Raw genomic sequence first — 15,937 nt, 5'->3', positions numbered from 1 at the left:
GACGATTCATTAGTTACATATAACACACAGTGCTCATCACAACACGTGCCCTCCTTAATACCCATTTTGTACCTTCTTTAAAAATGTTACATAAGCATATAAGCATTTTTAAATAGTATTAAAAATTCAACACACAAAAATCGGTTACATTTCTACACACTAACAACGAACAATCCAAAAAGGAAATTAAGAAAACAATTTCATTCACTATAGCATCAAAGAGAATAAAATAATTAGGAATAAACTTAATCAAGACGTGAAAGACTTGTACAGCGAAAACTACAAAACCCTGCTGGGGGAAATTAAAGAAGACACAAATAAATGGAAAGTCATCTTGTTCACATGGATTGGAAGACTTCATAATGCTGTGATACACAGATTCAGTGCAATTGCTGTCAAAAATCTCAAAGTCATTTTTTTTTACAGAAATAGAAAAACCCATCCTAAAGTTCATATGGCATTTCAAAGGAACCTGAATAATCAAAAAAATCTTGAAAAAGAATAAAGGTGGAGGTCCCATACTTCCTGATTTCAAAACTTAGTACAAAGCTACAATAGTCAAAACAGTGTGGTACTGTCATAAAGACAGACATATAAACCAATGGAATAGAATCAAGAGCTTAAGAAAAGCCCTTGCATGGATAGTCAAATGATTTTTGACAAGAGTGGAAAGACTAATGGGGCAAGAAAAGTCATTTCAACAAATGATGTTTGGGAAACTGGGTATACACATGTAAAAGAATGGAGTTGGACCCTTGCCTTACAGGATCTACAAAAATTAACTCAAAGTAGATCAAAGACTTAAGAGTAAGACCCCTTAGAAGAAAACATAGGGGAGAACTTCATAACATCAGATTTAGTGATGATTTTTTTGTATATGACACCAAAAGCACAAATGACAAAAGAAAAAAAATAGGTGAATTGAATTCCATCAAAATTAAAAACTTATGTGCATCAAAAGATACAATCAACAGAGTGTAAAGGCAGCCCATGGAAGGGGAGAAAATAACATTCACACCATATAAAAAACTCTTGTCGTCTTAGTCAGTTTGGACTATTATAGCATATTGTTATAGACTGAGTGGCTTAAACAGTACACTTTTATTTTCACAATTCTTTAGGCTGGGCAGTACAAGATCAAAGTGTTGTCAGATATTGTGTTTGATGAGAGCCACTTACTGGTTTGCTGATGCCCATCTTTTCACTGTATCCTTCCATGGCAAAAAGCAGAATGAGCTCTGTCCTCTTCATTCCCTTATAAGGGGACTGAGTAATCGTATTCATGAAGGCTCCACCCTCATAACCTAATTATCTCCCAAAGGCCTCAACTCCTAATACCATCACATTGGGGGTTAGGATTTCAACATATGAATTTTGGGGGACACAAATATTCAGTCCATAATGTCCTATAATTCGATGATAATTTAGAAAAAAACCAACATGTTTGAAAAATGGGCAAAGGATTTGAACAGACATTTGTCCAAAGAAGATATACATATATGTAGTACACACATGAAAAGACACTAATCATTAGGGAAATGCAAATCAAAACCATGATGATACCACCTCATACATATTAGGATGGTTACTCTCAAAAAAATAAAAAGATAAAACAGCTTGGCTGTTCCCCGGCAAATTAAAGATAGAATTATATAATCCTGTCATTTCACTTCTGGGTATATATCCAAAAGAATTGAAAGAGATATCTGTATACCAGTGTTTGTAGCAGCATTATTCACAATAGCCCAAAGTGGAAGCAACCCAGGTGTCCATTCAGTGAATGAATGGATAAACAAAAAATATATATACATACAATGGAATTTTATTTAACCATAAAAAGGAAGGAAATTCTGACACATACTACCACATGGATGAACCATGAAGATTTTATGCTAAGTGAAGTAAGCCAGTCAAAAAAGACAAATACTCTAACATCACACTTATGTGAGGTTCTTAGAGGGTCAAATTCATAGAGACAGAGAGTAGAATGATGCATGCCAGGGGCCTGGGGGGAGGATGGAAAGGGGAGTGTGTTAATGGGAACAGAACTTCAGTTTTATAAGATGAAAAATTTTAGGGGTGAATGCTGGAGATGATTTCAGAAAAATGTGATTGTACTTAATGCTACTAGAATGTACACTGAAAAATGGTTACGATGGTAAATTTTATGTTATGTGTATTTTCTTATAATTTAAAATATTATTAAAAAATTTTAATGGTTAAATATTCAGAACTCCAAAGGAAAAGGGAAAACTTAAAATCCCTAGAAAGCAAAAACAGATCCTTTTAAGATGTCATCAGACACATTTATGCCGGAAGACAGTGGGATGGTACCTCCAGTGTTCTGAAGAAAAATGATTTTGGACCTTGAGTTATAGATTCAGCCAAATTATCAATCCAATGAGGGCAAAGTAATAACATTTTAAGACATATGAAATAAAAAAATCTTTTCTAAACAGATTAACTTGAGAATAAATAAATACTGAGAATACTCCACAGGAAAAAAAAGCATCCAAGGAAAAGAAAGAAATGGGATCCAAGAAATATAGTTTTTCTTTAATGAATAATGTGTGACAATACAGAAAGCTGTGAAGAGAGGGCTCCAAATGACAGCAGTGCAACAAGCCTGGAAAGTAACCAGTCCTAATTAGATCAGAATGTCAAAGCATTCTGGGAATGATGACTTTAAGAAAAAAGAATCCACTCCCTGCAACAGATAATATCATTAAGGAAATGCTATATAACACTGGGGAAAAAGAAAGGCAATGAGAAACTCCAGGAAAAATAAAAAGTTACAGAAAAAGGAGTGTCAGTCCAAATTGAAGCAAACTAAAAATATGGCATGATTTTGAACAATTGATAAAGTGTAAGAAAAGGGACTGAATTAGAAATATACTGCTTTGAGGAGCAGATATATAGTAATACAGAATTACATTTTTTACTTTATTCTTCAGTGAATAACATTTTCCTAATCATTATCATAACAATGTCTTTTAAATTTTTTTTAGTTTTAGTTTCTGGAATGAACCTGTCAACAACCACAAAGAATTGTGGTTGCAGAACAAAATATATATGTTATAAACCTAATAAATTCTGGAAGAAAGAAATGGGAAAGGCAAGTTGGAAGCAAGTGTGGGACACTAGTTTCATTGTCTTTTTTAGTAAGAAGACAAGGAGACAAGAAATAGTCTCTAAATTAAGTGCTATAAAAGTTGAAGTTTAATTTTTTAATTTGAAAGTACAAAGATAGCTAATTGAAAAACTAAAAATAATCATTAAAACTAGAAGGAAGTGTGGAAAGGGATACTTATAGGTTACATACCCTATAAATTTGTAAGGTAAAAATTCTGACCTAAATTCACATCTGTCAAAACAGGAATTCAGTTAATAATATGTAATTTGATGAATCAATAAATAAATAAAGGTACATGCATAATTTTTAGAGTATTTAAATTAACTAACCATTCTGTTAACTAAACCATAAAAACTGAAATCAGTATCTGTTTAAAACATTTGCCCCGGGAAGCTGGATTAGAGTGGATAGGGGAAGGTAACACAGGGAAATTTGCTTTTCTTTTTAAACACTTGACTTCTGTTATGAACTCTTTTTCCTAGTATACATATGTACATTACTGTGCTTTTTAAAAGTAATAAAAATGGTTACATAATTGCTCATTATATGGACTGGATAATTTATAGAAACTTTAAAATATAATCACTTTTTGTTTTGGGGACATTTAGGATCCATACACATTTGTGTTACTTTATATGATGCTCTGCAAAATAACCTTACACATAAACAAATCTTTGTGCATATTTCTAGACCAAAACAACCTTATATATAAGCCTTTATGCATATTTTTGAATTATTTCCTGAGGAGGGAGTCCTAGGCATGAAATTGCTGAGCTAAAGGACTGACGTTATAAAGCCTCTTGTTATGGACACACATATTTTGTCCCGCTTATTTTTGAGTATGGACATTTTGGTGAAAACATTCCAAAGGATGAAAGTGTTATCAAAATGTGAGGCTCTCAGTCCAGGTCTGTTTTTGAGGCCACCTTCTGATAAAATGACTCATTAATGGCCACCATATAGCTTCTCTATTACTGTACCAAAGGAGTTCCCTTCGTTTACACAGCCCACAAAGGAAGACATGGCAAGAATCACTGGTGTTTAGTGAGCAAGTATTAAAGCCAGACACTCTTTTAATGACTTCATTTAGCTTCATGCATATTCTTGTTTAATCCTCAGTACAACTCTTGGAGGGCTACTGTCTCGATTTACAAGGGAAGGAGCAGAGGCAAAGAGAGATGAACTCATCTGACCAATACTACATGACCGATAAGGCAGAGATGGTGCCACACCCAGGTGGTCTGAGTCCTGAGCCCAAGCTTCACCCACTCTGCTGTTTACAGGTCCCCCTTACCTGTGAATAGGAGGTGGACCTGGGTCAGACCCAGTCAGTGCCCACGCAAAGAGTATAATCACACAAATGGAGAAAGAACCCCAACTTACAGCCTGGGACACAGTAAATACTCAGTAAATAATTGTTGATTAATCAATGAGCCAAGCTTTGTGCTAATCTCTATACTACTATTTTATTTAATCCTCATTCTAGGATGTATTTTTATCCCCATTTTACAGATGAGAGAAGTGAGGTTGCCGGATCAGGGTATCACAACTGTTTTGACAGAGGCGGCATTTCAATCCAGATCTGTAGGATTAAAAATCCAGAGCTCTTTCTTTTGTTCAGAGTGTCTTTGGGAGAATTCAAGGAGTTAAGACTCATCCTGTGAAACCCTTAGCCTAGCGGTTCTCAAAGTGTGTTCCTCAGACAAATAGCACAGCAGCAGCCCCTGGGAACTTGGAAAAGCCACTTCTGAGGCCCTGTCCCCAGGTCTAGTGAATCAGGAGCCCAGGGTGGGGCACAGGAATGCGTGTTTCCATAAGTCCTCCTGGTTCAGATGCATGTTTAAGTGTGAGCACAGGCTCAGTCCTCCATCTGACCCTGACCCAATCCAAGTGCTTATCAGATGCTATCTGCTGCTGTGGTCTCGAACCTGAAACTGCAGCGTCTAGCACTTAGCAGCTTCTCATGGCGGCTTGATTCACTCCTGGCCTGCCACGGATGCATATTTGTCCCAGGCTCTCACTGGCTGGAGCCCAGAGGATGCCTCTGAGGAGAGAGAGAGGGCTGGGCGTGTTAAGCCAGGTTGTTGGTTTTGCTTGGCAGCCAGCCGCCTTCCGCTGTGTGACGCTTCCCTGCCCTGTGCATCCTCCAGCATGGTCCTGAAGGCCAGCATGGGCTGTGGGTTTCCCTTCTAATGCTCTTTCGAAGGGGGAGTGGACGGTGTGGGGAGAGGGGAAGCACCCTACAGATTCTGCCCCTGACTCGAAACAGCTCACGGATCCCTAGTGGTGTCTTAGGTTTGTTACAGATGGATTCGGGAATGTACAGTTCTTGGGGGCCTGCTGTATGCCAGACTTGGGGTGGATGGTCCTACTGTGTGCAAGCCATCATGCTGGGTTCCTTGTAGTGTTTGTCCTGCTCAGTGCTTCAGATGCACTGTGTGGAAGCCAGGCTATAAGGAAACAGGCTCGGAGAAGTCCAGCGATGGTCTCAGGCCAATATGGTCTCAGCCAGTGGGACAGAGCTGGGTCCAAAGCCAGGCCCGTCTCGCTGCCTCCGTGCTTCTTCTGCTGTAACTCTTCCTTATGACCTGACTGAAAGATGTGAAATGTGACCACGGACAATTCTCCCCCACCCCGCCTCTGGTCCCCTAGGTTGTCCCAAACCACGGCCTTCATGCGGCAGGATTCTTCACAGCCTCCATCGCCTCCTTCATGCTGACCTGGGTCACGCTTTTCTTCATGGCTCGCTATCAGTGTTTGAAGGGAAGCCTGCTCACCGGACATCAGGTGAGTATCCATGTGCGTTTTGTTCCTGGAGGGTAGTTCAGTTGGCAGTAGATGTGAGGTTGATGTTTATCCTCCAGTTCAGTGGGTCTCAGCCCTGGATCAATGTCCCAGTCCCTGGGGAAATGACAGACACACGCTCATGAACGGGCTCACATGCAGAGACTCTGACCGGACGTCCCAGGATGTGCCCCTGTCATTAGTCATTTTTAAAGGTCCCTGGTTGATTCCAGAAGGTGGCCAGGGATGAGAACCCCTGCACTCTGACTGAATAACCGAGCACCCATCTGTGTGGCCAGCTCTACGTTCATGCCACGCTAATTCAGGCCCTGGTCCACACTCCCTCTTGATAAGTCTTTGGAGACTCACTTCATCCTCAGGGGGAGACTGGGTTCTTCGGCCCGGCTTGGGGAGCCCCCGTGGCCAGCTTCTGCCCACCTCTGCTGCCACTGTCCACTTCCCACCTCAGACCCAGTCCACCCAGTGACTCAGCATTCCTTGAGAGCGTGAGCTCATCACACTCACACCGGAGACTTTTTGATCCTCTCTGCCCTTCATGAGCATAGTTCTGGCTGGGATGGGAGCCCTGTCTCCAGGTTCCTGCACTAGCTTCTGTAGACTCCACCCAGCACACCTCCTAATCTGTTGGGCTCATCTGTGAACGTCTTAATCTCTGTATTCCTGTCTTGCTCTGGGTTCCCGCAGAAGCACACCCTGGGACCAGGGTCCAAATGCAAGTAGTTCCTGGGAGTGGTCCCAGGAAGTATTGGTGTGGGGTCAGGAAGGAAAGGTAGCTGGTCAGGTTACCACTGCGGGCCCCTGGAGCTTCAGCCTGCCCGGGACCTCTGGGGACAGTAGTCACCCCACCTGAGGAGGGAAGGAGCTGGAGTGTATATCATACCCTGTTGGTCATCAGTTGAGGACATGGGGGCAAAGGGGCTGTTAGAAGGTGGGGGAGGAAGGACTGTCCTCCCCACTGAGAAGGCACTTGGAGACCAGAGAATAAGCAGGCCACTCCATACCATTTATACAGACTTTTATTCAGGATAACTTACTGACAAGGGACCAGGTCGGGGGTGATCCAGGCGCTGTGCAGCTATTCCCACAAAGTCCAGACCTTAGTCCACAGGTTTTATAGAGTGAGGGGAGGTGCAGAGCGCACTGTAGTGAGATCAAAGGGTCCACTTATACCTCCGAGAGTTCGCATGCTCCTGGTTGACAGCTACCCTTTCATTAGATCTAATGGAACCATGCGTGCATGAGGAGGGGGAGAGACTATGCTGTCTTTAACAAATTTACAGATGTCCTAAACGAGCCTCCCCCTTCCACCCTTGGTGGGCATTTCTAAGGTATGTATATTAATCTCCAAGGGGCCTGGAACACGGAGCCCCAAGAGAGGACACGTACGAGATGGAAGGCCACAGAAAGAGTCGGTATTGTGAGCACTCCTGTAGGGGTCCGGACAGAGGGGATGTTATTTCCCTTGCATGGGCTCTGAAGGCCAGTGAAAGCCTTTAGGGAAAGAAGTGTAGGTCTTGGCTGGTGGATCTTGGGCTAGTGGACACTGAAGCAGCAAGGGCGAGGGGACATGGGTAGAAAACAGATGGTATCTGCCACCATCCCCGCTGCACAGAGCCTGGTGCTTAGAAGGCCCTGAATAAATGTGTGGGAATGAATGAGCCCTTGGCCCGTCAGTGGATGGACAGACAGGAAGGAAATCAGGATGGCAGTTCATTGAGTGAGATGAACTTTGCAGAGCCACCAGAAGGCACTTCGAGGAGTAAGCGTCCGGGAGGGCTGGAGCTCCTGTGACTCAGTGTCACCCAGGGCCCCAGCACCTTGAAGGGAACATCTGTCATCTCTCCCCCTCACTTTATATTGAGGAAACTGAGGCCTATGAAGTTAAACACTTGCTTCAAGCGGCCAAGTGTAGGCTGGACCTGCTTCTGGGGGCCTTGTCTGGAGGCTGGAGGTCCTGTCCCTGTTCACTTGGTGTCTGCTTCCCAGAGGAGAGGATGGTCATTTCAAAGTGAGATCAGCCCACAGTGTCCGTGGCAGGCAAAAGGGAGGAGGAGGAAAAGGGCCCCTCTCATCAGACCTTGGGCTTCTCTCCCAAAGCCATTATCCATCACAGAAGAACAAAACTTCCCTGCTGCTTTGATGAAGGAGCAGGAATCATTTCCTGGAGATGAAAGGCTGATTGTTACACCTGCAGAGAGGAGAGAAAAGCACTGATTTAAGGTCTGAAGACCCTTGAAGTTCACAGAATGAACTCTTTTCACATTTTACTTTATTTTTGGAAGTCTGAGGCAACCAATGAGACAGTGTGCTATAAAACGCAAGACAGCCTTCTTCACCACTTCTGGCACTTCACTCCTTCTACCCTAAGAGTTAGATCGATTTGAGACCAGATTCCAACCCTGACTCCTCATGAGCTGTGTGAATGCAGATGACGTTATTTTACCCCTCTGAGCTGCGGTTTCTTATATGTAATATGGGGCAACAGTACTTTGTTGTGACAGTTTTGTGATAGTAACACATACAAGGCACAGGGACAAGAATTCTTAAATATTAGCTATAGTTATCACCCATTTTGCAGAATCAACAATAAGGATAAAACAGATACATCTATCCAATCATTGGGTTGGGCCTAATTATCTCCCATGTCACTTCCATTTGACAATTCTATATTCTAATTAGAAACCAGCCAGATGCCTGCACCTGAAGTCCACCTGCCAAGTGGAATGTCTCTCTGCACGATGATTATGGTGATGGTGATGATGATGGTGCTGATGATGGTGCTGCTGATGGTGGTGGTGATGGTGATGATGCTGGGGATGGTGATGATGATGATGGTATGGTGATGGTGGTGATGATCATGGTGGTGGTGGTGGTGATGATGATGGTGGTGGTGGTGATGGTGATGGTGGTGGTGATGGGGTGATGGTGGTGATGATGATGATGGTGATGATGGTGGTGACGCTGGTGGTGGTGGTGGTGATGATGGTGATGGTGATGGTGATGATGTTGGTGAGATATTTTTATAGGTCTTTACAGGTTGCAAAGGCCTTTCCATCCATTGTTTTGTCTATATGGACAATAACCCTGTGCAGGGCTACTACAATTATGATCCCATTCTTTGATGAGAAAATGGAGGCCCAGGGAAATGCAGTGTCTCATCTGAGTTTACCCTGCTCACAAGTGATGGGGCCAGCAAGGTTCTCTGACTGCAGGTCCCTGCCTTCCCTCATGACGTTCTCAGCACATGACATTCACAAGAAGGCCCACTCAGTTGTTCCCGAAATTTCCCTGCAGGTTCAGCATCATGAGAGCAAGCTGGAACACTCCCAGTTCACCTCAGCCGATGGTGTCAATGAAGACCTTGCTCTCAATGACCAAATGATTGACATTCTGTCTTCAGAGGACCCCAGAAGCATGCTTCAAGCTTTAGAAGAGTAAGAATTTTCAATCATGCATATACTTGCATATACTTGCTTGGATGTGATGAATGCTTTAACAGCACTGGCCTGAGAGCAAACACTGAGTACATTTCATTCATTCATTCATTCATTCATTCAGTTAATCATTCATTTGTTATTCAGTAGGCATCATGGAACTACTGCTATGCTTACTATTTGGGAAAAGGGATGAATAAGACATAGTTCGTGCTAGAGCTAATGGGAAAAACAGACACAGAAACAGAAGTGACCATAAAAGTCTGATAAACACCATGCTAAAAGGAAAATCCAGACTAGCTGAGCCATGAAGAGGAAGTAATTACTTCCAAGAGGGTGATGGAAATGCTTCTCAGAAGAGATGATATTTTAACTTGTCCTTGGAGCATGGATGTAGGCTTTCCAAGTGGACTAAGAGAAGAAAGACTTCAGGCAGAGGGAAGAAAGGGCAGATGAAAGGATAGGAAATGAGCAAAGATGCATTTGGTGAAGCAAAGTAGCTTGGTACGACTGATGTGTGGATTGGGGTGTTGAGTACAGAGAAATAAAGGGAGAGGCAGCTGGAGAGAGAGGCCAGGCCAGGCAGTGTGTTTGCTGAACTGAATTCCATTCTTTTTATTTATTTAACAAATACTTATAATGTACCACCTGTGTACAGCAGAACCTAGGGCTGGACGCAGTTCTGAACATTTCATGAATATGAACTTGTAATCCTCGTAGCCACCCTACAGAGCAGGTATTGCTCTTCTTGCCATCTTGTGGGTGGGGACTTGAGAGAGGCTGCAGAGCTTGTCCTGGGGTGCGCACTAGTAAATGAGAGAGCCGGGCTCAAGCCCAGGCAGTCTGGCTGCAGGGCACATGCTCCCCTGCAGGATGCTGCTGCACTGCTCAGGGCTTCTCCTGGGGGTCCTTGTCTGTTGTTGCTCTTAGTTTGTGATCTTATTTCCTGGTCTCCTCCTGTGCCTGGGTAGTTTTGATTGTGTGCCTGACAGTGTACGTGAACATCTAGGAAGACAGTCGAGCACTAGGATGAGATTATCCACTTCCAGGCAGCTAGGTGCATAATTGTGGATTACCTCCACCCAGTCAGAGACTGAGAGACTGAGATCACTCAGAGCAGGGCTTCAGGTCCTTTAAGAGCTGCTCTGTTTAGGGCTTATCTTTACTTTTAAGGCATTTTTACCAACCAAAGCCTCCGGGACTTCATCAGGATGACCTCTCCTTGGAATCCCTGGACTTGAGTTTCTATCTCCCCAGTTCTATAGATCTGTTGAGAATTCTGCAGAGTTTATCAGCCCTTGGGCTGCTTCTTCTGGCATTTAGCAGGTGCCCTTCAGAACGGGGTGGCCCCAGATGTGGGGGTACCTACCTCTCTGAATTTATTTGTACTGCTAGGTCTTGATCTCGTCTTTTATTACTTCTTGTTAGTTCTTGGGTGGTCTCAACCTAATTTTGCTTTTGCCTAGCTCTTCTAATTGTTTTCAATGTGACAGTTTTTCTAAATTACCTGGATCACTCTTAATAAGAACAGAACCTGTCTTTGTATAAGCCATATTCTAGATGATGAACAGGCATAGTCCCTGCCATGGGGGCAGCCTGTGAGAAAAATGGACAGGGAAACAAGCAAGGGCCAAAATAGCAGAGAGCAGTAGCACCACCGAATGGTCCCTGGAGTTAGATCAGGTTTACGTCTGGGTTGTGCCACCACGTGCCCTGGGTCAAGTTACTTAAGTGAAGACTCCGGGTGAAGCAGAGGCTAGGTTGTGGAGGGTTCTGGTTGTCATGCTCCACAGTGGGTAGATCTCTGAGTCTTCTGCTTGTAGAATATCCAGAGACGAGGTATGAGAGGGGTAGGCCTTCATGAGAGCAGTGTGATGCTCAGTCTGGGGCCACGATCTTTGGAAGATCCATTTATACCAAATAAACCATCTGAACACATGGGATTCTTTATTGGTTATATTAGGTTTTTACTTTTCGTTTCTTTGCTTTCTTGTTATACCGATGATTATTAGCAATGGGACCACATGGGAACCCCTCAAACTGGATTCCATTTATGACAAACTTCTTCTGGTTCTAGGTTCAGTATGCATAGCTTCACCTGCGCACTTCCCCCTGGGGACTAATTACTGTCAATTTGGAGTCACACGATGCTGATAAGCTATAATGCCTTATGTTTTTATACAATATCTTATATTTGTGCAGTGTTTAAAAATGCAGAGTCTCTTTTCCGCATGTTAATTTGGTCCCCATGCTAATGCTCTTTGGGAGGGCATCTTATTTTTAGCATTTGCTAGTTGAAGGATCTGATGCTGTTCTAGGGAAAGAGGTGTATCCATAGTCACACATCTAGTAAGTGACGGGACAGGACTGGAGGTTTCTCTGTGGAATCTCGGCCATGTTTATTTTTCACAAATACTCTCTGAGCCCCAGTTTCTTCACCTCTCGACTGGGGAGACCATAAGTGCTGGGGGATACTGTAAAGTTTAATGATATGACAGGGACTTGGTGGCAGAGTCCTCTCTGGGTCTTGCCTCGGAGCCGGGACTGACTTGAAGGGAGATGAGAGATGGTAGAGAGACGCGTTCAAGTAGATCAGCCCTTCTTGGAGTCTTTCTCAAGAGCGGTGCAAACAGCAACTGAAAAATGGGGAGCTTGGGAGCAAGATCGAGCAGCTCTGGTCCTGTCTCCCGGGAGCCTGGAAATGGTGTGCTGTGGCGTGGAGAGACGGACCCGAGAGAGCACCGGAAGCAGAGAGCACTGTTTCTACTTCCTTAGGGGTGCCTGGTCACTGGTCTGAGAGAAGAGCTCTCTTATGTCCGACTCATGGCACTTGATGAGCAGAGGGGTGTTTCAAGCACAGAGGGATTTCCATCCTGCCTGAGGGCTGCCCCTCCCCAGCCAAGTGCCATCTTGCCGTGTCAGGCCTTCAGCCATGAACGAGCAGGGCTGTCCGTGCACAGAGCTGGGCATCGGGCTTTGTTCCTCCATTTCTGGGTCCAGGGTCATGCAGTTTGGCTAACTGAGCTTTGTGCAGCCATTCGTGTGTGGTCCTTCATTTTAGCTTAATTCCCTAATCAGAATGCCAAGGGCAACAAATTAAAATTTGCCACACTATCCAAGAGGGAGGAGGGAGGATTGGATGGGCAGCGGGGAGAAAGGTGGCTGGTTACTGGCAGAGATTCTTAAATGTCTCTTCTTATATTAAATGGTAGGAGCAGGTGATTATCAAAGTATTTCCTAGCTGAAAGTCTGTTTTCTTCCAAAACGTGGAAACGAAAAGTGGATTGAAATGATTTGGCTTGTGTGATCAGAACCTAGATATTTAATTTGCAAGTAGGTCGTACCCCACAACCTCTGGCCAGAGGAATTAGGGCTGTAATTAGCATATGTACGTATGTTATACATGTGTGTATTACTACACAATAGTACACACAATAGTAACACATAATAGTAACAGGGTATAACATAAATGATAATAGTACCAAATGGAAGGTATTAATCATCCCGTCTTTGTTGTTGGTTCAAGAAGTGATGACGTATAAGAAGGGTGGCTCAGATGGTTAAGCGTCTGCCTTCGGCTCAGGTCATGATCCCAGGGTCCTGGGATCGAGCCCCGCATCAGGTTCCCTGCTCGGCAGGAAGCCTGCTTCTCCCTCTCCCACTCTCCCTGCTTGTGTTCCCTCTCTTGCTGTGTCTTTCTCTGTCAAATAAATAAAATCTTAAAAAAAAAAAAAAAAGGAGCACGGGCTTCCTTGAGCCCCACATTCTGTGAAATGAACAGGCTGCAATGTGCTTGCTGCTCCTGGTGTGTGAATGCCCTAAGGACATTGAGGTTACCAAGATTTTATTCTTGTAAATCACCTAGGAGCTCTGGAATTTTATATTTATTTCTCCTTGGGTGCCAGTCTTGTTTTGCCGGAAGAACGTTTAACATTGATTATCAAGCATGACCTGAGAGTGCTCAGCTGGAGAGCTGCGTTTGTCCTGCCCCCTCCCCCACTCCCCTCTCTGTTCCCCTTCTCACTCCCCTTGAAGCTCCCCTCCCCTCCCCCACTACCCCATTCCAACATTCCGTATTGATTGAATGCCTGTTCTGTTTCAGACTCTGTGGTTGAATGCTCATTTTAGAGATCCGGTGATTTTTTTTTTTTTTTTTTAAGCATAGCATTGTCAGTTACTTTTAATCTTTCCATCTTGACTTACATTCAGGCTTAGGAACTCCCGGAAAGAAAATGTCACGCAGAATGTCAGGGGCTTAGGATGCATGGAAATCTGTGATTCTCTCCCCACTAAAAACAGCTTTTTTTCTCTAGCAAATAATTTATCCTATTTGTAATTCTTATGTGAAGTTTAGCTGAGCTTCTAAATATGCCATTAGGTATCTTGATTGCCACCTCATTTCTCAGACCCGTCAGAGCCCTAACCTTGTGCTCTCTTGCTGATTTATCTTTGACAAAGACCATCTCCTTGGTTTGCCCTGTTGTTTATCTTTGACGTCATTTCTTCATGGTCTCTCTCTTACAGAGAGGATCTGAGGGAGAGTTCTTTCCTGTTGTTTTTGTCAGGCCCCTAGATGGTTGTCATGATGGAGGTGGCTCAGCCCGGGGCATGCAGAGACAAGAGGGAGGAGGAACCAGCACCACTGGCAGCTCTCGGAAGCTTCTAGAAGCGCGAGAGCCCACAGTGCCTTAGCTTGGGCCGCGCTCTGGCCCTGACCACCACCAGACACCTCTTGCCCATGACCTTAGGTAATTCTCACAGCGGCTCTGGAAAGGAAGCTGAGGTTCAGAAAGGTTGATTGGTTTTGCCTAAGGTCACATGAATGATAATGGGTTTGGGCCCAGGCCTTTGTGCTTTCAGATCCACTGTTGTATTGACAAAACAGCTTTTAAAAAAATATTGCACTTAGATTTTTCCAAAAGAGGCAAAAGAAAAGAAGAGAAGAATGTCCAGGAGTGTGTTTATTTCCTCTTATTTAAAGGAAGCTCAACACTGTCTTGTGATACCACCAGCTTCCCCTTCTAAACTGTCTCCAAATTATGGTTCATACAGAGTCGGCATTCTGTGAGTATTGGTTGAATCGAGGCTTTTAGATCCACGTATTGAGTGGTTTCCCTGTGCTGGCCATGTGGTGTGTTTTTTGTTGTTGTTGTTGTTTTGTTTTGTTTTGTTTTATGTAGCGCCCTTTTTATTCTATATTAACACTGCGGAGATGTGATTTTCTTTCTCATTTCTGGAACTTAAGCGGGAAATTAACTTCAGGGAAATTAAGCGACTCACTCAAAATTTCTGTAGTTTACTTGTTTTTTCTGGGTTGTTTGCCCCTGTGTGCAGTCATTTTTAAAACGTGGGAGGCCCTGGCTCAATGCTGGCAAATCGTCCAGGTTTGGGTCGTTGTGGGAAGCACGTGAGCAGAATACACAGGCACGCCTGGCTACCCCCGCAGTTCCATAGTGTGGAGGGGCTATGAAGGGGCAAGGTGCTCTGTTACAGAATAGCGGGGGCTCACTTTCGCCCGGGGGCTCCAGGAGGCCCCTTTAAGGGGAGGGTCGGGGGAGCTGAGACTTGAGTGATGAGCACCCCTTGGGGGCCACATGGATGGAACTCAGGAAGGGACGTAGGTGGGCACTTAAGGGTCTAGAAGGGGATGAACCCAGCATGATAGGAGCACGTGGAAGTGGGCTAGAGGGTCGCACCGAGCCTGTGCAAGCATGACCTGGAGCAGCTTCCCCCGTAAACTTGACGGAGAGTCACCAGCAGGTACATTAGAGGCTATAGGGTTAATTTCACAGCTAAGGTGGTGAGAAGGTACAGCGTTATTCAAACCAGAATGAAGCACATCACGTTCCCAGGTGTGACACGGCCTCACGGGCTGCCCAGAGTTCGCCCCAGGGCGTCCGGCTGTTGGGGGGACACCCTTGCAGAGTGGTGTTCAGTCGGCCTCCACCAGCTCCCTTGGCCATGGTCCGGCTGGGCTGCACAGGGGCCCCTCACTCAGGGCCGCTTTCCCAGGAGGACCCCCAGGGTGTAGGTCTCTGTGATGTCCCTCCCACAGGCTGCATGGGGGTCTGTGGGATCAAGGGATGGACGAGCGAGGATGAGCAGCACCCACTGATGGCTTGGGAGTGGGCTTTGTGGGAGAAGCACGGTCAGCTATGGGGATGCTGCTTCCTAAGACAAGGAAAGAGGGAGAATTGAGTTTTCAAGAAAGATCCAGAGGCACTTCCGGGCTGGGGGAGTTGAAGATGCCTAGAGACGCCAGATGGACATGTCTGTTCAGATGCAGGCTCAGGGCTAGAGGTAGCAGAACAGGGACCCGGGGGGAGCCCGTGGAGAGGGGAGAGCGGCATCGAGGAGAGAAGAGCAGGACGACGCCCCAGGAACTGCAGCCTTTACACCATCAGAAAAGTAACAGGAGACCAGGGCAGCGAGGGCAGGAAAGCCGAGAGAAAGGGGGTCCCAGAAGAAGGGGTGACGAGCCGTGTCTGATGTTGCCTGCAGTTCAATCAGGTGAGGACTGGGAGGTGTCTTGTTTTTGCCTCCAGGACATGCCTGAGGGCCAGAG

General features: G+C 44.9%; 1 protein-coding gene across 2 annotated transcripts in view; it reads left to right on the top strand.

Annotated features, from left to right (window-relative positions):
• EVC2 (EvC ciliary complex subunit 2) overlaps positions 1-15,937 on the top strand; it is a 128,499-nt gene that overhangs the window by 38,019 nt on the left and 74,543 nt on the right. For both annotated transcript variants that reach the window (XM_088020882.1, XM_088020881.1), the window contains exons 8-9: positions 5,786-5,920; positions 9,233-9,372. In XM_088020882.1, coding sequence (XP_087877008.1) covers positions 5,786-5,920; positions 9,233-9,372 — 275 coding nt within the window. The remainder of the gene's footprint in view (positions 1-5,785; positions 5,921-9,232; positions 9,373-15,937) is intronic.

Source organism: Eumetopias jubatus, unplaced genomic scaffold (genome assembly GCF_037043125.1).
Source record: "Eumetopias jubatus isolate StellerSeaLion01/CBP00866 unplaced genomic scaffold, mEumJub1_p1.0 scaffold_2, whole genome shotgun sequence".
Classification (NCBI taxonomy): Eukaryota; Metazoa; Chordata; class Mammalia; order Carnivora; family Otariidae; genus Eumetopias; species Eumetopias jubatus.
Note: the sequence above shows the minus strand (reverse complement) of the source record. Positions and strands in the feature narration are given on the sequence as shown.